A 25,391-nucleotide genomic window follows, 5' to 3' on the forward strand; every position below is an offset into this window, starting at 1 on the left:
GGATGAAGATAACTGTGCTCTCAGGAGGAAAAAGAGCTGCAGACTCTAAGGGTCAAAAAGCAGCCACTGTTGTCATCCCAAACATTTATCTTAGTAGGACACTGACACAGGAACCTCAGGCAATTGTCCATAACAAACATTTAGGAAAGATCCTAAAAGTCAGGGCAATATGGAGCAGTATTTCCCTCAGCACACCCTTCCTCGAAGGACCTATTGCTCAAGGGTTTCTTGAGGAAGACACTGTATCACTGTGTTTGCTGAAGGTTTTTCCTGAACCCATTTATAGCTGTGGTTCACAGTATTCAGTGATTTACACAGCCAGCTCTGCCTTGTGCAAGGGGGTATGGCTGATCATCACATGCCATGCTTGTTTGAGGCAACAAAGACTTGAATCAAAGGGGTCATATCCCTAAAATTCCCTCTAGTGATCCCCGACCCAAGAAAATTTCTTTTCTTGGGCAATGAGTTATCTCAAAGGTTACCCGAGAGTACACAGGTATAACTAATAACACTGATAACTAATGGTTAAAGGGCTGTTGAAGAGGAGAACAAATACTGCATTTGGCTTTTCAGAAAACTGAATTTAACTCCATTTTTACACCTACACACCCCCTTTATGTTTAGGGATGGACACATACCAAATGACCAAGAGCTGACTACATATTCTAAGACAAAGGCAGCGTTCCTAAATATAATTTTATTAGATACACTTTGAAAATACTGTGTACAACAATATTACATATGTCTCACAAAACCCTGAATATCAAACAATTATTTCCTTTGCCCTAATTTGTTTCTACCAGGATAAAAAAATTACTTCCAAAGCCCAAGATACTAGGATTCCTACCTTTTACTTAGCTTCAGTTACAGTTTTGGACCAGAAAAATGCTCTGTTTCCTCAGTTAAGAGATTGGGAATGAAGCTGTTTCTCGCAACAAAAATGCTTTCCAGACACAGTAATGCACTTAATTCTGGTAAAGTGCCTGTAGAGATGGCTGGCAGCAGGTGCTATGTAAGTGCAATGAATTATTTCCTAATTTTTCTCTACTTCCTCCTCTGCAAAGGAGGAAACTTGTCATTCTTCTTTTTATGAGCAAATGCAGCTGGGAGCTAAAAATGCTGGTGACTCCAGCTGACTGATTTGGTAGTGTTTATGCAAGTAAGCAGCAAGACACACTAAATCAAAGCATAAACAAATCTTAGGCTAAATGTGCAGATGAAAACCTAATACATACTAAAAATTGTATGTTCCTGAAATTAGTATTCAGTTGGTAAAGATCCAAATTTTATTTTCCGGTTTAATTTTCAAATAATTTCAGTACTAAAGCATAACTGCAGACTGCACAGGGAAAAATACTGTAATGGTTATTTTCCCCAAATTTAGAAACCATCTGTTTTGAAGTTCTGTTTGGCTAAGCAAATTACAGGACTCACAGACCAGCTAAGTAGTTAAACACACACAGAATACCTTTGCTTCATTGCAGGAGAAAAATGTCTTCAGCTGAGCCGTTTTGCACGGCACCTCCAATTTATCCCTTCTCAATTCTCTCTGACAACTGTGTCCTGGTGGGAGGGTAACAATCACACCAGGGTGCTCCACAAAGGTTAACACAGACAACAGCCTGGCAGCGTTTGATGTGTAAGGAAACAGGACTTACCATTTCCCTTGCATCTAAAAGGTCAACAAAACACAACCTAATTCCCTTCTTTTATACAAGCCTGGGGGCAGGCACAAGACAGAAAAGACAGCAAGTTCACTGTCAGTTCTACAACACCACAGGAAAAGTATGAGACAGGTTTCAGCACTGCAAGTGAAGCGAACAGAGCAGGGAATAGTGGCTGCTAATGATCTGGGGCTTTTCTTTGGTAACATCCTGCTTTTTTTTTTTTCTCAATGAGTAGAATAATTTATGTAGAACGAAGATTTAGCCTGTAATTTGATTACCACAGGTTACTTTTTGCATTGTATAATACACAAAGAGCTTATATTAAACTCAAGCTGCTGCAATAAAAATCCCTTTCAATTAATCTAACTACCAAATGTTGTTACTGTGATTAATAATTAGCAAATGGCAGGTGACGAACCAAACAGAATTATAGCACCATTTAGATTATACAAACCTCTTATCCCACCATGCTTTTCTAGAGACAGCCTTGGTTGTCTCCTTGTTCTCATCACAAACATACTTTTTCTGTCCCAAATGGCTCCTTCAACGCGGGTGTAACGCAGCCATCCCGTGGCTGTCAAATAATGCTTTGTAAACGTCTTATAGATCTACAGGGCCGAAGAAAGGAGACAGGACACTGCAAAGTTGCAAAGGCAGGAAAGTCGCAAAGGCAGGAGCCATGAGAAACAAGAGAAGAATGAAGAGAAATGGCATCTCCTTTTGAGCAGAGGATCAGTGGGCCTTCCCCACCAAAAGCCATCATTCAAGAGCGCTCAGCCTCCCCATCTGTACTTTCAGGCTCTCTCCTGTAAACCCACCTTCCCAGCTGCACTCGTATTCAGGTCTGAATGTGAGTTGGCAGACGTTTGGTGCTCAGCCCAACGATATCAGTGGTAAAGTTCACCAGTTACTCAGGTAACAGCCTACAATACTGGCCATCTACTATAAAGCACTATATATAGTTCAAATTCATATTTCATACCTCATCATTTTGCCTACAGGCTCCATCCTTGCTGAGTAAAAAAGTGTTTACAATGGTATATAATGATAAACATATAAAGCCATCATCAATCATTCATCAGTTACAATTACCATTTGCATCCGTTTATCTAATCACAGTCTGCTGTAACTGCTGCACTTAAGCAGTTCAAAACCACTTTAAAGATGGAAATGTTCAGGATAACTACTACATAATTAACTTCACATTTTGTAGCACTTTGCTAACTCACATTTCTGTTCCTTTTCAGGTTTAATGTATATTAAATAAAGAGGAATTGTTATTTACATACACCCCCACTCACCTACACAGTCACATGCACTGACTGTGACAGTGCAGGTGAGAAATGGCAGGCTAGTCTCATAAACTCTATTTAACATGCAACTGCAGCTGTCTCAGACACTCAGCTTCCCTGTCCATTTCTGCTGCTACTTTAAATACATCGGATTTCACAAGTAACTATACAAAAAAACCCCCTCCAAAGACCTTATCCCTTTTCACCTCTGCAAGATGATCTGCCAGAAAATTATTTTGTTTCTGCTCTGGATGTCAGAATTCATTCTCAGCCCTCCCTTCCCATTTCTGTTTTTCAACCCCACTAATTTGAATGTGCCAAACAGCGGGTCCTGAGCTAGTGACAGCTAAAAGGTCAGATAACTTCCAATGTTCAGAAGCTAGACAAAAGAGGACAGTCAACGTTTTGTTCTGCAGCGAGTACGGTAACTTAATTTGCCACATTACATAAATAATGGACTCCTGAGAGTGGAAGGAGTGATATTTGTGTGTTCTTTCACTTTTTCCATCTTAAAAAAAAAAAAGTATTATTGAGCTTTCTGCACCAAAATAAACATTTCTCTGAAGAGCACTACAGAGATTTTAGAGATTAAATCCAACTCTCCTTGCAATGTCAATACTGTCATTGCAACCAGTGAGCCATGCAAACACAGAACCACTGCTTAACAGTTTTCTCTCCAGCGTGTGCTTAGGTAGCGTCATGGGAGGACATTGCAGGTTACAGCTGAAGCAGATGAGCACACAAACCATCTCCTGTTTGGCTATCCCGGGTGACACAATCAACTTCCCAAGCAGCAGTAGTAGCTGAGAGATCAGGAACTGCACCCCAGCACTTCAGCCAGAGCTCAGCCAGGCCCCAGGGTTTCTGAACTCATCCTCAGCCTCCAGTTCTGCAGGCATCTGACAGAAACTTCTCATACACACTCTAGCCATTAATATCAACTGGACTATGAAAAAAAAGAGAAAAAAAACCAATACAGAAACTCAAACGAAATGCATGAAGTGCAGGTTGCACAACCTATTCTGTAGATGGCACTGTATGTTCAACAATGATTTTTCTTCTCTTTCCACAATACCATTTCTGAAGATAATAATCCAGATGCAGTCTCTAACAAAAAGAATATGCACTTATTTAAAATCGGGAATCATTCCATGGTATTAGCTTTCAACTGTAAGTCCAGAACTGCAACTAATTATGTTTCTCCCCATAGTACCTCACTAGCAGGCAGGACAGGGTGCACTGCACAGTCCCTGTCCCAAACAGTGGGACAAGTGAGGCAGTATTCTAATGAGAGATAATGGTGTGTTCCAGCCAGACTGCTGGATCCCCAGCCTGGTGTGCTACCCAGTGCTACTGAGTCAGGAAGTGGTGCTCTGCCATGACATTTTTGGTTTTGTTTTGTTTTAAAGACTCTGTTAATTGCTTTTAAGTTCCAAAGGATTTGTTGCAAACGGCATCAGAGCAGATAGAGCACGAATCTGGCAGAGAAATTCAGAAAACGTGGCTGCAAAACCAAGACTGACAAACATCTAGGGAATCATTACTCTGGGAAGTTAGAGAATGGCATAAACTGGAAAAAGTGAATCTAACAACAGTGAGAAAAATTCTTTTGAGATTATTTCAGATGGGACACAATTATGGCATTAAAAGGAGCACAAGCTAACCTAAAAATTCACTGGCAACAATGCTTTCTTGAGATATTTGGGAGCTAAAATAATTACCAGCAGAAGAGCTCCCAAAAATCCAAGGAAAGTCTTAAATGGTCCAGAGCCATGCTAACATAAACATCACAAGATAACAAAAGGTAGCAGCAAAGACAAAGTGGCATGCACAAGCTCTGAATAACCAACAAACCTTCCTACTGTACATTGCAAACGAGCAACATAAATCTCTACAGAAGCTCACAACAGAAAGCTGTCTTTCAGGGTACTGCCAGCATTTGTTGATTTGCACTTGCCAAAAGACAGTTTACAAGCTTCTAGAACGTTAAAAGGTAAACATAACCACCCTTCATATTTTAAAATAAAAAAGGAACAATAGTTAATTATTCTAGTACAAAAATATTTATGTTGATGTTAGTATTTCATACATTCTAGCCCATAACACGATATGGAAAATGTTCCTTTTTCCCTAGTGGGTGTCTTGCATTGGCTGCATACATGGTTTTTATGTGGATTGAAAATCTTGCTTTACATATGGCCGAGACACAAAAGTGTGGAAAAATTGTATCACTGGAAGAAAAAAAATCAATTCAAATCCACTGTGGTTGATTCACTCTATCCAGAATGTTTTGCTCTTTTACAGCTGTGCAGACATGTACCATATTCTCATGCTTTTGGCTATTTATGAAAACTTTATGATTGTTTAAAAATTCTGGTAGATATCCAGAATCAGTCTTTAACCTTTTTTTTTTTTTTTTTTTCCAGAATTCTCATATGAAAAATTCACTTGATACATGGACCTGACAGCTGTACTGGTAGGAAACCACATCTGTTGAACTACGGATAGAGAAGCCAGATGTGAGAAATATTTCAAAGTCATTTGTCTTGCCACATCTTCCTACTTTGCAGAGGCATTCAACAGTAAAATCAGGAGGAATTCGTGTAAATTACTACAGTCAAAGAGCAATGCATAAAAAAAACGTGTAGAGCTAGAAATGGGAGCTTTACAGCATTGGGGAGTGAGAAGGGGAATTTGAGCAGGAACGAGCCCTGACAGCTAACCCTGGAAATTGAGATTAAAGTCCCCACCATGTTATTTTACACACAGAAAAGCCATGTCAGATATTTTTGAGGGTTATATTCTCCCGTGGCTTGCAGTAAGTCCTTCTGCACATTTTAACTTTACCCACCGAATAACCCCCTTATATTCAGTGGAACTAGTAACATGTATGAAAATGTATGAATGAGTAAATATTCTGATGAACTGGAGGTTAAGTTACTCTAGCAAGGAAGGGACAGAGGCACCCCAGATTAACACACTAATATTAAATTCAACATGTGATTCTCCCACTGATTCCACACGTTTGTTGTTAAGCTCTCATATTTTCATAAAATATGAATTCTTCAACATACATTGGATATACAGACAACAGCACAGCAAGGTTTGTTTACAAGGGTTTTACAATGATTACTTGGGGATAAATTTGGAAAAGGTACTCTATTTGTGTGTACCAAAACTATTCATAAATTGGGCAGGTCAACTGAAGCTCATCTTGTTAAAACCTCTTAAATCATACAATAGATTGTTTCCATGCCAGACACAGTTGACTTAGCTTACATGTGGTACAGATAACATTTTTAAAATTAAAAGCTATTCCATCTGTTCCTGAACAAAAGAATGAAATAGATAGGAAGAAGGCAAAGAATAATTAATTATTCCCTGAGTGGCAAAGAGGGTTGGCTAAATTTATTGGGCTGAAAACTAAAATTTGACATGTGAAAGGAATGGAGAACTGACTGTGCCTCAGCTTCAACTGAATAGACCCAACAGACTATATACAATGTCACATAATTATTATTCAACAAAGACTGGAAATGTAACACCTGTTAAAAAAAAAAAAAACCTAGAATAATAATGTATAAGCTATCATCATCCAGTTTTCAAAAAGCACAAAAGGAAATAGCCTGAAGAATACTGACTCATTCACGCCACAGTTTTTAATTCTACACTGAACTCTTAAAAGCATAATTCAGATTTATGACATCAAAGCTCTCTATATTTGTTTTTTTCTTTCTTTTTTGTTTTTTTAAACTGTCTCAACGCTTTGTAAAACGGAAAAAAACCAACCCCAAACCTGATATTTCTCTTTGTAACTTGCTTTTTATCCTGGCTTGTTTTCATAAGCAAAACAAGCCCCATATTTCTCTCCAGCTCTGCTTTAAATCAAGAAGCAAGCTCCTGATGAGTGTTCATGCAGCTGATTAGAAAACTGTCTTATAAACAGCATCATTAAGTGGCATGCCAATCAGCAGTGATACAGTGGTACTGCTGGTGCCTATGTAAATTATAGTTATGTCCCATGCTTGGGAAACCTAAACGTACAATTCTGAGATTTCTTATTGGCAATTAGGTTATAAATGCTGTGTTATAATGCTTAACAGTATGAAAATATGTTTATCACATCCTGTATCTGCAGAATACAGGAAAGAAAAATAAAAACTAATTGGAGTAGGCTTTATGAAGAAGCTATTACGAAGGAATCCCCAAAGTTGAACTGAAAGCTCTTAAAAGAAGAACCTCTTTCAAGGTTTTTCAGGAGGTTTTTAGGAAAGCTACATAGATTGTAAGATGTCTTGACATTCATTCCTCCATTTTTGGGGGATTTACTGTTTGGTTTATGGCATGTATCACCACTTACTTCAAAAAACACTTAAAATATTTGGAATTATTTGAAAGGTTTAATTCGTTTTATTGAAATTTTCTTATTAAATACAAAGTGTAGATACCACAGGAAACTCAGTTGCCACATGCTAACCTAAACTTCTGTTGATACAATGTGACATACTACATACAGTTTACCACACATATATTACATAGGTACATGCAGTTAAACAGCACTTGGACCCACATTCAAGTGAAAATAACACACATGGAAGACAACTCTTAAGAAATGCTAACGCTGCAATGTCATGGATTTGAAAGCCATGGGATGCCAGAGTTAAAGTTTGCCTGTGAAATTTTAATGTATGATTACATCCAAACCCACTCATCAATTTGATCTCTCTGTTTCGGGTTTTCCCTAGTTTCAGGCTCTTGAATCGGTATCCATAAAAGTGCAAATTAAGAGTTTTCCTCTTGTTCTCAACTCTGATGTCTAATGCCATCTTTTGCTCTTGGATCAATACACAGGCATATGCTGTGGCCAGGCCTGCATGACTTGAGCTGAGCAGTTTCCTGACAGTAAAATAGGCTATAATGCCTGGACAGCACTGGAAAATAAGAGAGATTGCTAACAGCAGAAAAATAACAAGACTGAGAAATTTTGGTCTCAATTCAGTGCTTCAAAAGAGAAGATGTCAACTGTCTACTTAAAACACCTCTGTTCTCATTTTCTCAATCTCTGTATTCGTATTTTCCCCCATTTTGATGTTTTCTGCCTTTTCTCCAAAACACGTTTCTAATTCCAAATGCAATCTCCTCACATCCCAGTTTTGCCACCCTCTCTCTCATTTTTCTTCCCCTTCCTCCTGTTGCCCTGACTCCCTCTGCCACGTGAATTTACTGCCCAAAAGAAGCCACAGCTGCTTCTACAGCAAGACACAGAACCATCTATCAGAAATCTGTATGTTCCAACTCACCTGAAAACAACAGCCTTGCATAGTGATCTGTAATTGGTATGTATGTCTAAAATTAATAGTTCCATAGCACACTCACTACAGTCAATTGTTAACGGCTTATTAATTACACATCATGATGCTATAAACAACTTACAGCTAAGCCGTAATTTTTTATAAAATAAAACAAAAGCCAGCGACGACATCCACCAGACTTTCATCCTCTCTGGAACTTCACATAACGGCAAGGAAAAATTCACCTCTTCTTTTCCACAAACATCTAGAGGCAAAAACTGGGAGAGAGAGCAGAGCCCCCCTCAGATACAACGTGCAAAGTGTTTACAAAGGGAGCAGCCAGTGAAGAATTGAGACACTGCAGAGGAGATAGCCAGGACTGTTTGCCATTAAGGCACAGGAATAGATCACTGCAGAGAAAATAATTTCCCTCAGTGTCATGTTTTTGGGGAGAAGAGATCAATCATCTACACCAGTTATGTACTAAAAAAATACACAGAACTAAAAGGTCGGCATACAAATTGGAAAGGAGGAGTCAATGCTCAGTGGTAATGCCTACCCACTTGAACAACCTCCCCCCCAATCTAAATAGCACATGTTCATTAACTGAGTCACCACACACAAACACATCTCATTTTTTTTAACTCTGGGAGACTCTAGCCAGACGTGATTGATTTGTTCTCCTACCAGTCCTTGCCCTTTTGTGGTTCTGCAGAGATGCTGGTAACTGGCAATAACTCGTCACATGCCTCAGAGAGCTTTTTTGGTGTTGGAAATCTCTCAGCAGTGTGACATTTACGTTTATTATGGCTGATTCTGAGCGTTTAAATATGAAAACAATTAAAGGATATTTGCAAGGGATATGACAAACGAGCATTTGTACTCTGGCCAATTTTTCACTCATTTTCATTGAAGTATACCATTATGTTTCAGCTTTGACTCTACTATTGCCTGAACAAGATGATTTCCTGGTATCCATGTGGGTAGGTTCACGATGAGAATGCCTTTAGGGTTAAATGTCATTAGCATAAACTACAAGTTCTCTTTCTTGGACAAACCGATCCCCTAAACTCACCTATGAAAATTCAGTCACTGCTGAAATCCACAGGATTATTTTGGCCCCCACCAATCTAAATGGTAGCTCTCTGGCTTTCTGCAGATCTCTGTCTTGCCCAGAAAGGTGTTTTATCTTTGCAATCACCATCCTTCTGTAGCAGCAGGTTGCTTTTGATTTTCACGTGACTTTAGTATTCTCACCAATCTACTGCCACCAGATAGACGAGGATTATCTGCCCCAAATCTGGGCTGAAGCAGAGCACCTACTTCCTCATACCTCCAGGTTACATTTCCATTAGTAGAAGGAGGGACTGATAATACAGGGGATGCAAGTGAAAGAAGAAAGAATTTTGCTCTCTTGACAACACTCTCCCCTCTATATTAATAATGCAATTAAGTGTCCATAGTTGTAATGTGCCACGACAGTGCAGTTACACATATAGAAGTATTCTGGTCAAGGCAGGTGAAGTGAGTTAATTGGGGACATCAAGACTGGAGGCAGCCTGGGCTGCAGTGATCACGCACACACAGGTGGAGTTTGCAGTTCTGAGGAATAAAGAAATTAGGTTATGCCCCTGAACTTTAGGAAAGCAAAATTCCAGCTCTTCAGAGAGATAGTGTGATCTGCTGTGAGGCTGCCCTCGGAGACAAGGGAGTGGAACACTGCTGGCAGATCTTTAAGGAAGTCTTCCATGGAACACAAGAAGGTAAGAGAGTGGCATGGCAGTGGAAACAAGGATAGGAAAACTGGGAAGACTATAGAGATGAAATACAGCTGTGTAGGTGAAGCTGGAACTGAACTTGGCAAGGGACACAAAAAATGACAGAACAGGCTTCTGCAGGTATCTTAACCAGGAACAGAAGGTCAAAGAAAGTCACCTTCCCCCAATAAACAATATGGAAAACTGGTAACAATGGATGAGGAGAAGGCTGAGGTACTCAACATCTTTTTTGCCTCAGGCTTCAATGGTAACCTCTCTTCCCACACCTCTCAAGTGGATGTACAGTAGAATGGCTGGGCACAGAGTGGCTGGAGAGCAGCCAGGCAGAAAGGGATCTGGGAGTTTGGATTGACAGGAGGCTGAACATGAGCCAGCAGTGTGCCCAGGTGGCCAAGAAGGCCAATGGCATCCTGGCCTGCATCAGGAACAGTGTGGCCAGCAGGAGCAGGGAAGTGATTTTTCCCCTGTACTCAGCACTGGTGAGGCCACACCTTGATGAGACTGGATGTGGCACTTAGTGCCATGTTCTAGTAACCACAGCAATGTTGGATCAAGGGTTGGACTTGGCGATCTTAGAGGTCTTTTCCAACCTGGTTGATTCTATGATTCTCTGGGGACTGGGGGAGCAAAGTCTCTCCCACTGTAAGTAAAGATCAGCTTCATGACCACCTGAGGAACCTGAATGTACATAAGTCTATGTGACCTGATGGGATGCACCACAGAGTCCTGAGGGAACTGATTTAGCCCCTTAGGGGCTGATTTAGTTGCCAAACCACTCTTCATAATATCTGACAAGTCATGGCAGCCAGGTGAAGAAAAAAAGGTGACTTTTCCCCAGGTGACTAGAAAAAGAGAAATCTCATACCCATCCTTAAAAGTGTATAAAGGAACCACCAACCTGTTAGCCTACCCTAAGTGCCTGGGAAGATCATGGAACAGATCCCCCTAAAAGCCACATAGAGGACAGTGAGGTGATTTGAGACAGCCAGTTTCAAATCCCAAGGGCAAGTCCTGCCTGACTCACCCAGTGGCCTTCTATGGTGGAGGGATTACATCAGTGGACAAGGGAAAGGATACAGATGTTGTTTATCTGGACTTTTGTAAAGCCTTTGACATGGTTGCCCTCAGCATCCTCCTCTCTAAATGGGACTGTTAGATGGATAAGAAAGGGGTTGGACAGTCGCATCCAGAGGGCACTCAAGTGATCAAGGGCTTCCAACCCAGCCATTCTAGGATTCTGTACTTGTACATCAGGAAAAGATCGATGACCAGTGACAGGATTAAAGGGAATAATGTGAAGTTGTGTCAGGGGAGATTTAAGTGGGATAGTAGGAAAAGGTTTTTCACCCCAGAGGGTGGGTTAGGTGCTGGAACAGGCTCCCCAGAGAAGTGGTCATGGCACCAAGCCTGCCAGAGTTCAAGAAGCTTTTGGATAAAGCTCTCAGGCACATGGTGTGATTCCTGGGGTTGTTCTTTTTAGGGCCAGGATTACCACTAGGACTCGATGATCCTAGGATAACTCAGGATATTCTGATTCTGTGTATCTTCAGTTTCCTTCAGGATGGTATTACTCAGTTTTTGGAGAGTCTGTGCTGGAACAGTCTCTCAGATTTTTTTCTTCCTATCTCTTCCTGGCAATTACTGCCTATTACTGCTGCATGGAAGGATCATACACACACTACCTATATGCCATTAAAGACGGCCTTCCAGCTGGGCTAAACTTACCAGTGGAAGTGGTTTGAGCTAATTCTGACATGAATTTTTCCATAAGTGGAGTCCTACGGTAGTAATGTTGCCCCAACAGTGTGATCTGGAAAAGCAAATCTGTTGATCATCTTAAAGAAACCTTTCCAAACTGAATGCTTTAGTAAAGAGGAGCTGGAACCAAATCTGTCTCCCAGTAATTGAAAAAAATGTATTGAAATACGGGGAAATAAACAGAATGTGTGACCACAGATCCCCATTTCAAGCCTCTTCACAAAGCCTGACTGAGTTTTCAAGCTGCTGTCCAGGAAAAAATGCAAATCCAGGTTTAGGGGCCCAGCACAACTGAGCTCTGTGTTCATAAGTCCTTTAATGTAGACCAAAGATCTCTGAGGTTCAAAATCACCTAGTGCAATGCTAAGCAATGCACTCATTGCTTCTGCTGACTTTCAGTAAACCAGTAGGATGCCAGGCTGCCACTACCAGAACATCTGCTTCACTGGAAAAGTACTTCAGCAGCCCTTGCCTTGTAACAGATGATGAGATCCTGGAAGGCTGACAGCAGCAATCCTGCGGGCAAACAGCTCACCAAAGGTCAAAGCCACCCAGTGCTTCGGGATCAGCAGCACCATTTCCGTCCACCCCATCCTACCCAGAGTCCTAGAGCTGCAGTGAAAAAGCGAAAAAGTACATCACTGATATAATGTGTCTTCTAACAGCGAAGAACATGATAAGGGAGGTAAGGAGAGGAAAGCAGAGGAGAGGGGAATCCAGCTGTGAAGCTATTTACTCTCCCACCGAAAACAGAGCTATTCCCAGAAGCACCGCTTAGTTTGCCTCAGTCAGAATGAACTTGGGTAGCAAAATGTGCCATATAAACTATTTCAGTCATGAAACAGGTTACAGAGTGCTTACACAAACAGCTTCACTAGCATGCAGATACCTGTCCACCCCTCATCTTCTTCTTTTTTTTTTTTTTAAGGAGTTACTAATTTTCTTTCATCTTTTAGACTCTGTATTCTCCTAAAACACAACCATCCACTGCTTTTGTAATCTTTTTTTTTTTTTTTTTTTCCATCTGCAATGCAATGTCAAGAAAACCCAAATGCCATAAAAGAGTGCAAACATTTCAATTTTACCAACAAACAGTATAAACAGCGTCAAAAAGATTTTGGATCCTGTTCATCTACCCGTGGCATTAGTAGTCAGTGGATGCGCTGTTGCTACAGTTAGAGAAAGGTCTTGCTCCTGTTGTTACTGCTATTGCCTTTTGAAGTGAAATGATAGTAAGCACTCTGTTGAACGGTAGCATTTTACAGCAATTTAACTTCCTGCCTAAAGAAGCAAATCTGCATGAAAATTATCTGGAAAGCACAATCACATGCACACAGTGTATATATATAAATATATACACACACATATATATGCTGGCATTTTCAGAGCAGGGATGTCATACAGCATAGCAAAGGCCATAGGGATGAAGAATAAATTAGTCGGCAAGATTATTTTCTAAACTGATTTCCTAGAAAAGGAACCATTTCCTAAAAAAGCCTACCATTACTCTCCAACCTATTCTTTGATGAAAAGCGCAGCTGATTTCTACCTTCACTCTTATTTACCTTCCATGAAAGCACCACTGAGGACCTAATGAAGAATGCTGGGTAATTCTGGCATTATTGGATTTTTGGTTATTTATTTATTAGACATGAGAGCTGTTATCAGCAAGCAGCCAGGTGAGTCAAATCAGATAAAGCATTATCTGATTCCTGTGCTGTAAATCAGATTTTAATAGAGAAAAGATCTGTATCCCTTTGGGAGTGGAAAGAATATGTTTATAATGTGTTCTGAGTGTCTGCTACACAATAGCAAGTATGGATAAAAATATTTTCTCTAATCAATTTTCCACCTTCTTCTCCAAGTTCTTTCACACATGAGAACTAAAATAAATGAAAATTCTGTTTGTGACAAGTGCTAGCAAATAACTAGGATAAGCATGCATAAAAGCATGCATATATGCTGCATTCTCAAATAGACATACAAAAAATACTGAATTCTGCAATATTAATAGACATTGTAATTTCTCTGCTGGCAGAATAACTTACAGATTTCTGTTTTGTCCAATTCAGCCATTAAAATGAGACCTGTGATAGCCCAGTCTTAACCTCAATGCACCTTCTATCCTGGGTAATTATCCTTTGAATCTATAAAGTCTTATGACAGCACCTGTAGACTGGACACAGATAATATTTGACTACCTCTTGAAGGTTTTACAAATTTTAATCAGCAGAGTAATCTAGAAATGCTCAGACAGAAATTCATGTTAAACATAACAAACCTTGATGCAGACCCAGCTCTTTCTTGTAGGAAAAATGAGGGCTCCCCTCTCACCTAATGCATCCACGCTTGAACTAAAATCCCGAAATTATTTTACTGCCCAGATATTTAAATATTCCGAGGACTCAAAAATTACTTTTAAAGTCAAACTTGTCAGGTCATATCCAATTAATTCCAAAACAAACTGGAGGAACAGGCCTTTCATGTAATATTTGGCTTAAACTAAATTTCTTTTATGATTTACACATGAAAATGAATTTATAGCCAAACACTTTTATTTACTGAGGTTTATGAAGGTGTGTGCTCAGAGTGCCATTAATGAATGAATGGGGAAAGCTCTGCCACTGCCAGCCATCAGCAGCAAGGCTGACATCCACGTCACACTTCACTTGATCTTCTTATTCCCTTTTCTTACCAGGTGAGCCTTTGCTTCTCCATCACAATTCACAGGAAGATTAATATTTTCAAAAGTAACTGCAAAACCACAGGTATTACAGAAGTCACTAACACAATGGAAGCCTAATATCAAACTTAAACTATCTGAACGTAGGTCCTACTTTCCAGGGGAAAAAAAATCCAACCGAATCACAACTAACCATATGCTGTATTTGAGCTATTGGTTTCCCCCTTGGGGAATGCAGCTGCATTTTAAATTTTTTTATCAGTATCTGAACAATAACATTATTCCAAGGTTATTCTGTATTTGGATGAGTAAAGGTTAGCTCTAGTCACTTGGGCAAGAGAGTAGTTTCAGGTTGTAATGACATTGATGTCTCAGACAGATTGAACAACTACAAGGAAGACCAGATCATTTTTTTTGGTTTTATATATCTCTCTATACATACATCTGCGATTAATGGAGAAATAAATGAAGGAACTATGACCTGTGAGAAACATGAATACTGAGTCTGAAAGCGCAGCCTATAATGGGATGCACTGTACACATCACTAAGGAAAACACTGTAAAAGGCTGTTCTCTTTCCTCCTGGAGACAGTAACAAGGGTGGGGAGAAGGAGAGATGATGGTGTAGTGTTAACATGAAACAAGTAGCAAACAGTCTCTTCAATATGTTTTTCTCCCCCGAAAAAAAGAAAAAAAAGATGAAATTAAGTGTAATAAAATTCCCCATAGGTCCACAGTTATTTATGTCTGTAAGAAACCTGAAGAAGTTTACTATAGCACAACTAGAATGACCAACATTGAGGAAACTGATATCTCAACCCAACCCTACACAGGAAAAATATTTGCTGCCATTGGTATCCCCCCCGTGCCCTCCTTCAGCTGGCACAGCTAGACTAACAATCCCTTTCTCCTCAGCTTCAGCAGGCCAGGCAATCATCATTTAGTACTAACAAAGCCACAGAGCCATGGCATTTGTGGGAGCAAACAGACCACCTTTAAAATTACTGTCTTCCTAAAGAGCACCTTGTAAATCCGATGAAATTTTTGTCAGTAAGGTCAAGAAATTTCTGATGTATCTGAAAAATGGCTTTTTAAACTAAGAGGAAACACCACAAGAAAGGCTGCAGCCTCAATGCATCTTCCACATTCTGATCCATACAGCAGCCTTTTGCAACACGACGTAGGCTTCAGAGATGCTTCCCTCATTAACATGACGTTGGTTTGAGGTTTTTTTCCCCTCACTGTGGCAGGTAGAACATTTTCTGAGAAATTAGTATCTCAGCGCAATGGGCCACAAAATTCACTTCATAACAGGAGATGACCAGATGAAGATTCAGAAACTTATTTGTCCACTGTACTTATAAGTATAAACGAAAACATCTGACACTTTTTCACATTAAAAGAATGTCCCTTATACAACATAGTCAGCTCTTCCAATCCAATTTAAAAGGACAAAAACATTGCTAGCCCGGCATCTCTTCATCTGACAGTTCTCTCACATACCGAAATTAATGCCATATTTTTATCTTTTATCATTAGTGAGCTAGTAATGCCTATCACCATCTTAATTGCACATGTTCAAGCTCTCAGTGGACTAAGAAATTTCCTAGACTAGCAGATGTTCTGCTGCCTGGCACAGTGGGTCAATCTCAGATTTTAGCCTACAAAGGCACTGCACTGCAAACTGTGAGAACCACGGGCCCTTTCAACCTGGGATGGCTCTAAAGCCTGGCCGTGTCAGACTGTGAGACCAGAGCCTCTCAATTACTGCTTTCCTCTCCATCAAGTTTTAATGAATCTTTATTGAAAATATCCCATTACTTTCCTGTGTATATACATCCTGAATTACTCAGTACATGAGGAAGGGGTAGGAGAATGAAGGTTCCTTCAATTTTTTTAAATCATGAAACCTCCTTTTTTACAGATAAATGTCCCTGGTTCTAGATCAAATGCACCCTTTTCCACTTTAAAATAAGAAAAAAAAGATCTATTAATTCAGAGTTGACAAACAGACAATATACATGAAGCAGTTCAGGAGAAGTGAGGTAGCTTTAATAATCTGTATCACATTATTATTTGTCTGTTGTAACTTTATGGCTTATAAACAGGAGTTCAGACACCAGTGGCTTCTTCTCCCTGGAGGGCAATGTATCAAGATGGTAATGTATCATGACCTCAACAAATGTTCTATTTGAAGAGCGCAATGACTCCCAAATGGAAAACACGTTTCTGCCTGTGATACCTCTGATTTAAACAGATTTCTCTTTTTTGTTTGTTTGTTTTGTATAAGCCCCTTCATTTCTAAGAAAAAAAAGTGGCCTGGCGGGGATTCAACGCCAGGCTCCACCTTCAACCCTGCAAGGCCTTTCAGCACTGGTGATGCTGGTGTAAATGCATGGTCAGGACCACATGTGGTCAGGACCACATCCAACCCACCGTCCCAGAGGCGTCCGACTTACTGAGGTTCCACTTCAGGCCTGTCGTGGTCACGCTCTCGCAGGAGTTCCCGATGGGGATGAGGCCACACCAGCTGCCTTCCAGTCCCGTGTCCACACGCAGCTTGTGCTTGCCCTGCAAGACAGAAGGGGTTTCTGGAGTCAGTGCTTGCCAGGCACCCAAACCTGCTCACAGATCTTGCAAATAAAGCGGGAGGTACTTAGATGGAGACAGATCCAGAGTGTCCCCCAAGGGCCCAGGAATATTTTGTTGCAGCAGGAACTCAGGACATTAACGTTTAAAGAGGGAGGAGAGATGTGTGCTTAAGTTCCAGACCTCAGGGCTCTCAGAAGTTTGCTTCTAGGCTTTTCTAAGGAGAATCTAGCTTTGTGCATTCTTCCCTATCATTTTCTGAATAGGCACTTCTGTCAAAGCTAGACTCTTTATTCCCATGAAATTAAGGCATCCTGATCCATTCATTCATTTTTCCTCATCTAAAAAGCTGTGTTTCACTTCCTAAACAATGCTAGTCAAAGTGCCACTGAAACTCCTTCATTATTTTGACAACATCTGTAAAGTTTCATGTACTTCTCCAGGTTTGTACTCTTCCCAGAAGGACGAATATGTGCAGAAACTTAACTAGCCGCTAGAGAAATTAATCTAAATATTCAGAGTAACATGCTTACACTAAGTAAGAACAAAGAATGAAATTAAAACCTTTCTTTTGTACATCTAAGATAAATTTATCTTATAACTTTCCGGTTCATGGGATGCAGGAGAAATAACAGTTATTAATGATGATGGATTTGTGACAAAGCTTTTAATTAGCGCTTATAGACCTTGTGTGAACATCTTGCCAAGTATTAGCATATGAACAGTTGCAAAGAAGGCTAGATAGAGGTAATCTTTAAAAGAATAATAAAAAAAAAAGTGCTGAACGTTACAGTTCTGGCACAGTATGCATTCTAAGAAATTAGGGAAGCGTTTATGGAAACTAACCACAAGAAAACAGCAAATGCAAAGTAGTGACAAGATCAGTGAAGAAACCATTCTCTGGTCTCTTCAACACAGATAATTTATTCTTTCAAATAAACATGGGCTTCATCTGGGGGAAGCTTAAGAATCTTTGAGGGTTTATTTTATTCTCTTGTGGATGCATGGGCAAGTGAAACTCCTGAACGTGTCTTTTACACAAATACTTCATCGCCACAAATAAAATCACATATGCCTATTTATAAATACACCAAAATAAAAGGACTCTCTGAAACCAAATGAGTGTTCACTGAGTACTTTGTTAAACAAGAAACCAAGGTTTTATACCAAGAGAGAAAAAGAACAGTTGAACCATAAAAATCAAGTAAATGTCCCAAGCAGCAAAAATACTGTCTCATGAATTTTCTAAGAGAAATGTATTTAAGCTATTTTCTCACGCCCTGTCCTCTCATATGCTCATTTCACGTACTCTGGCAAATACAAAGTCACCAGTTAGAAAGTCAAAACTGGAGGCAAAATATCTTATTACTGAGGCACTGATGTCTGAGGCGTTCAACAACTTCTCCTGTTAATGCCAAATGCATTATGAAGAAACAACTTCAATACATGTCATGCTCTCAGTTAACAAATGAACCTTGGAAAAGCTGTCAATTAGAGAGTATCAGATTGCATAGCTTAAGCCTGTTTGATTGTTTGCAGAGCAACAAGAAAACCAATCCAATATCATCTGTCTTCTCAGGGTGTCCAGCTTCACGTGGTGATGAGCCACGCGTATCCGCAGTGGTTGTGAATGCTTGCCTGCCAAATTCAGAGGTGTAACAAATTCAGGCTTGATAACCTTTTAGCTATGCAGTTTGCCATGCTCTCATAGCACAGAGGGAGGAGGAAAGGGAGAGGTACAAGTCCGAGCTCTCTTCTTATACGATTGCAAATATTGCCTGTAATGAAGCTGATAATGAAGGAGGGATGAAGGGGTGGGACTGCCTATTCCCAATAAATATTGCTGCTCAGAGCTACTCTAGGAGAGGAGCAGACTCACCATACTTATCTATTGGTAAGGGAATATGAAAAGCAGATGTAAAAGTAGCTGGCCCCACAGAGAATCTGATAAAGTTCTGTGTTCTCAAAATCTATGTCCAACTACTATCAGGTTTGCATTTCCTATTCCATGACATTCTCGTCCAGCTTACAGATGAGGAAACAATTCAGTAGAAATTTATGCAGAAAGCTGTCTTCCTATGCTCATGAAATAAATTTTTTAAAACAAAAGATGTCAATACCAGAAGCTCACCAATATCTAGGGTTTTACTGGGAGTCTTTCGATGTCTAGTACCTCCCTAAAATCTCAGTTCACGTGTTTCAGTGATTATGTGAGAACATTAACTTTCTTCCCTAAAAGGACATTTTCTAGCACTCAGTTGTGTTTTTCAAACCAGGAACCCAAACAGCTAACCTAAGGCAGCAGTAAACAGCAACTGAAATATTGAAATGCAAATTATTTTTAAAAAAAAACCCCTCTGAACTGTTCGGTCAAATTTACGTCTTAGAGATCGCTCCACTAATTTAACAGAAGTTCTTAAGAACACTTTTTTAAGACTTCTCTTTAAATAAGTCAATAAGGGTTCTTGATATTACTGGGGAGAGTGGTGGCAGAAAAAATGAAATGGACATTGGGAAAAAAAAAAAAACAAACAAAAGACTTCCAAGTAACCTACTAATTTTTGCCAAGAAAGGTTAACCAGCGAATGCATTTGCACAATACTCTAAATTCAAAGCACTGTGTGACTGCCATGGGGGAAATTCAATGCCCAAGCTTATCTTCAAATTTTTGAGTACAGATCTCTCAACCAAGGAAGATGGAACCGATATTTGCAGGAGGAAGGGAGGATCAGAGCTTGTAATTTACAAATACAAGTAATAATTTGTTCTATTTAAGTCTGTGTGATTAAAGGAACAATTATATACTGACACTTAAAATATCAAACTGTTTTCAGTTTCTGCAGAACTCGTAGTTCCAAAACTAGGTTTTAAAAGAAAACCAGAGTTTGACTAAATAAATTCCTCCTTCCCAAGTTTTTTTTCCTCTGTAGGAGATAAATATTTTCACATTTAATTTAGGAATCAAATATTACCATGTTTGAATGGTAATTCCTGGTGATGAAAGAATGGCAAATAATACAGCTGCATTGATTTTTATCTTATTAAGTCAGTTTTGAAAAACATTGATCAATCTTCAGCATTGATTTTTTTCCTTCATTTTGTCTCTGATGTTGGGAAATAAGATCAATTTCTGAGTTCAGCAATAAGAAGAAAATGTCAGAAGATATTTTTAAGAATTCTTCATCCACATAGGTTAAACTTTTCCTTTTGATTCTATTGCCTTGTGTTATAAAAGGCATTTAAGCAGTAGTGATTAAATATACACCCACTCCAACAGTGTTTTCACTGAGGAAAGACCTAAAGACATAGTTGTTCTTTGTCACATCTCTTAACTGAAGTGAATAGAAGCCTGATTGCCAGGAACTCATATACCTAACCCCATTCAAGGTGGTCAGATGCTAAAATCCTTAGTCAAAAATTTTCAAGCTGAAAAGCACAGGAACAGTATCAAGATAAAAAGCTGATAGCCTCTCTGCATGGATAGATATCCCAGTACAGAGAAAATGACTTCTCCAAGCGCTTTTCAGACCATCTTGAATAAACGTGCTGCAATAAATGTATACTCTAAAAGAGACATCAAGCAACAGAAAGTTATGAAAGAGAGAGAGAATGGGGACTGATCCTCAGTACTGCATTCTGAAGGGATCTGAAGGAGGGAAACCTGGAACTTGGCAGGTTGCAACTGTACACAGAGGAGAGGCACAAAGCCAGTTAACAAGATGCTGGGGGAGAATAAGGAATTAAAATTAAGCTTTAAAAACCAAATGAAGAAAGACATTGTAAGTAGATCTCGGAAACTGCTGAAGAACTAGGACATGTGAAAGGTAACAGGGAAAGAAAAGGAATGAGTTACCTGATCAGAGGGCTAAGCAACCTTATTCTGATCTTCAGGCTCCCCTGATAGTTTCTCCAGTATAAACTAATCTACCAAATAATTTAGGTACAAGAAATCACTGATTTTCTAAAAGGTATACTGTCACCCCTGCTTGCTATGAGATCTGGGACTAACAGAGAAACAGGATTTCTTGAGATTTGGCCAACTGCTCTACAATACCTCCCCTACTAGCTAGATCTTGTTTTCCATCATCTTTTGATAAAGTATCTTTTTTTTATAGCAACTTTCTTTCCATGATTACTCCATAGATGGCAGCACACACTTGAAAGCCACATCAGTAGGAAAAAACTAAATACAGATGTCACAGTGTTACCCAGGGAAAAGGCAAAAACTACAATTTGTTTTAGTACATAAACATCCGGGTGCAGAAAATTGTATATAGATAAAAGATTTGGGGAATGAGTGGAAATCAACACAATCACCAACGACTACAGCAGAGAGGAGGAGGAGAAAAGGAACAAGTATGAAACAAAGCTGAGAACATTTATCTTTAAAATCAAGTATCAGTTGTTCCAGAAATATTTCTCCTAATTTTTAGTTGTGCAAGAGCTTGACTTAACAATAATAAAAGCTTTTAGGCTGAGATTCTGAGCAAGATAAATACAGCCAATTTTCTAAAAGGATGTGCTTAAGAAGAGCCATTTTGTTATAACCCTAAAATATCGTCAATTGTCTTTTCACATAAATACATACAGTGCCAAGTTGCTATTATGTGAATGCTACTCAAAGAACATTTTCTGAGCCAAACCAGGCTGTATGTTGTTGTTGAAAATAGAAGTATTCACAGTTCAAGCAAAAACTAAGAAGTCTAAAAGCTCTTGCCTGTCATATCAATGTCTGCTTAAACACACATAGGAAAAACCAGCAAATTTATTATACTTCAAAATAATATTGAAAACTGTTGGACCCAATCCTGCCAATCTCTGCTATCAAATGTTTTTAGTGTTCCTGTATTGAAATGGATACACTTCAGTATATCAGTTATTTGCCAGACAGGGCCTCACCAAGGCTATCCTTCAGGAGAAGCACTTCATAAAAAATGACTTTATAGTGAATAAATTCCCAGGCAGGAGAGAAAGAATATATTATAATCATTGCTAAATCCAATTAATGAACACATCTGCTTCAAACCAGTTTATGACAAGGGTACAGAAGGAAATTCCTGTGGAGGTGAGTGCCACTAAACCGAAGAGATTTACTACACCCTGAGGTTATACGTTGAAATGGCTGTCACTGTATATCTAATGTACAGATTATTCACAGAGGAAATGATTCCAGAGTTTCACACATGAGCATCTTACATACAGTTCTGTCAAAACCCTCCTGAGAGTACACTCCTCATGTAATGGCAAGGACACGTTTTACTGAGCACAGTGAGCGAATCCCTTGCTTGCCCATCACTTGTTGCAGCATGAGCCTGTAAAACAACTCTATCTTCTGCAGTCCAGTTATGCAGGTGACAAAACCCCAGCAATCATAAATGCGAGGAATGTGAAAGTTAAAACTGCCAGCGGGGTAGACACTGGTAACACAACGCTCACAAATGAGGGGATGAAAACATTTTATGAAGCTAAAAAGGTATCTGGGAATACAAAAGCTACTTTAAAAGGGAGTTTCATTAGTTTAACTTCTTTTCACAGACACATCTTAAGGATTGACAAATGTTCTACTCTGAACACCATCAAAAAGAAAAACTCATTCCATTAAAGCTTCCCACTTGGAAATGAAATTCCACAACGTTTTCTCCAGTTCTCCACAAATCAGTGTAAAAAACATCACAAACGCAGAATGAAACTACGACAACCAAGAATTTGCCAGTCCTTCTCTACATTCAAGTAAGCCTTAGACTGGCCCAGTGTGACATTTTATCCTTGAGCTTGTGCATTTGATGCCTTATCCTCAGCAGGTGCATCATTATAGGTTTAATTAGCATTTTTAGTGATGCCTTAAAAAAAAAAAAAAATCGGAACCATTTTCTATAAATCCATTTATGAGACTACAGAGTATAATAGATTGCAGAGAGGAGTGAAAAGGAGACAACCTGCTGAAGATTTCATATTGCCTGTATAATTATTATGCAATGTTGCAGTTAAATTGTCAGCCTAGAGGGGTCTTCACTAAGGGTACTAATACTCTGTAATTCCCAAGTGATAAAAAATACAGCATAATCCTTCTCATTATTGATAATAAATTCATTGTCACTGCCCATTCTCTTTTGTGCATTTCTAGAGGGGATGAGCCCATGGGATTCCTTCTATCTAGACTTCATTCTCATATTTTCCTGGGTATTAGAGAAGTATGAGAGTTAATTTACAAGACAGGGCATTGTTCACCTAACTTGTGGCAAGGAACAATTTCTTCTTCACTGAATTACTAAGTGTTTCTGGAAGGCACCTTTATGCTATTTAAGATAAGAATACACAGAATTCAAATCTGTTTATCTGTTCTCAGAAGTCTTTCCAGACAAACTTGCAAATCTTCGTATCTTTCCTCCTCCAAAATCTCGCTTGGAAATCTTCTGTACTGCATAATTAGGAAGAATGATCAATAGGCTGCTGGCCAACACCTTTTCGTTTCTTGCACTTCTCAATCTACGTCCATATGATGCCCTTGCTTTTTTATATGTTATACAGCGCAGCCAATCATGAGCCCACAAATTCTCTTATATACCACCCTCCTTTTAGTAGAACTGGCTTCATATTTGGGGTGTTCACGTTAGGATTAGGGGCTTCACAAAAGCCTGGCCTCTATGATTTCTTCAGTGCCAGCAAACTGATGAACAGAATCCTTTTCATTTGAGTGGTGGAACCCGACAAATGCTCCTTTCTCCCTCTCATTTTGGACTGTTACTTTCACATACCTCTTAGCAAGAAAGATAGAGGGTTGAAGTAGCAAAGCATGAAATTTATAAACAATTTTGCACTTTCTTGATCCCTGTTACAGGAAGAAATAATTTGCTGATAATTATGAAGATAGTCACTGACCTAGGATAAGAAACCATATCTATTTTCAGTAGACAGGAAAATAGCTTCTGCTTTATAACAGCAGGTTTTGAAGTGTTACACACTAGATCTTGTGCTAGCAGTGACTGACTGCTACTCTCTATACCTGTGAAATTCAAAGATGCGTTGCTCAGGTCAGGAAGAATAAATATAATTAAAGAAACTTCAAGTTGGTTAATCAAATAAAGAATTTTTTCTCCTTTTTTTTTTTTTTTTCCCCAGCCTTCTTCCCTTTTTCTTGCATAGGTCAGCAGTCAGTCAGAAATCACAGTCCACACAAAAATCCATTATTGGATTGGTGGGGAAACAGAATACTATATTGCCCTGAGCTCCACTTTCCTCCTTTATAAGTCACACTTGGATAGGGGTGTGAAGTTTGTTTGCAACAGCCTTTTGTAATGAATATAGCTACAGTCCCCTTGCATTTCAGTGGGAACTGTACCCGTGTCATCACTGTTATCAGTGACAGGTTTGGCACTCAGAATACAGAGGAATATGCACAAGCACACTAAAAGCATTCAAAGTAGGCCAACTTGAGTCCTCAATGTTTGACAGTGATTTCTTGCCATAAACAAATGCAGTCAGCCTGGTATGTTTCCTCACAAGAATTTGAATGCATCTTTCCAGCACCCCCTATGTCACCACGGTTATAATTCTGACGGAGCACCCCAAAAGAATGGTGGTTTCATTTAAAATACCAAAAGGTAGAAGAAATTGTATTGTATAGCAGACAACGAAAGAACAAAAATCCCACGTGGCATTTACTTCAGACCTATATGGAGGACCTCTTCTATCCCCCAAGTAAGTATTAAAAATTATCAACATGCTGAAGCATACTCAGCCTTATTAGCATGAAATGGTTGAGTAATAAACTTCTGATGCAACACAAAAAAAAGGTCAACCTGGATTTTAAGAGAGCAAACTTTTAGCTACTCAGGGGTTCACAAGTGTTGGTCATTTTTTAAGAACCCCCTTTTAAAAGCACTGGAGCAGTAAAACCCATTGTGTCAGAAGTCAAGCAAGCAGGATAGAAGACTCGGCTGAGCAGGGAATTCCTCTTGGAACTCGGGAGGAAAAATAAATGGCATGATCTCTGGAAGCAAGGTCAGGCTTTGCAGAATGTTACAGAACCGGGGTTCACATGTGCATGAAGAAGAAAAAAACCTCAACTAGAGAGGAAACTGGCCAGTGTTGCATCAAACAAGGAAGGCTTTTTCAAGCAGGTTAATTGCAAGAGGAGGTCCAAGGAAGACATTGGACCAACACCTGTTGAAGATGCTCACCTGACAAACAGGGATGAAGAAACAGAGCCATCAATGCCTTTTTTCGTTTGTTTGCCTTTTTTTTTTTTTTTTTTTTGTAAATCCATAGGGCCTAATGGGATTAATGCTGGAGTACTGAGTGAGGCAGCAGATACTATGGCAGGACCCCCTCAA

General features: G+C 39.4%; 1 protein-coding gene across 1 annotated transcript in view; it reads right to left on the bottom strand.

The window, feature by feature from the left end:
* The window catches only part of TPK1 (thiamin pyrophosphokinase 1), a 223,895-nt gene that overhangs the window by 43,480 nt on the left and 155,024 nt on the right, over window positions 1–25,391 (bottom strand). Inside the window, exon 6 of the mRNA XM_027883260.1 lies at window positions 16,929–17,040. Coding sequence (XP_027739061.1) covers window positions 16,929–17,040 — 112 coding nt within the window. The remainder of the gene's footprint in view (window positions 1–16,928; window positions 17,041–25,391) is intronic.

This window comes from Empidonax traillii, unplaced genomic scaffold (assembly GCF_003031625.1).
Source record: "Empidonax traillii isolate 1590-97213 ecotype Southwest subspecies unplaced genomic scaffold, ASM303162v1 scaffold122:size1458747, whole genome shotgun sequence".
NCBI lineage: Eukaryota > Metazoa > Chordata > Aves > Passeriformes > Tyrannidae > Empidonax > Empidonax traillii.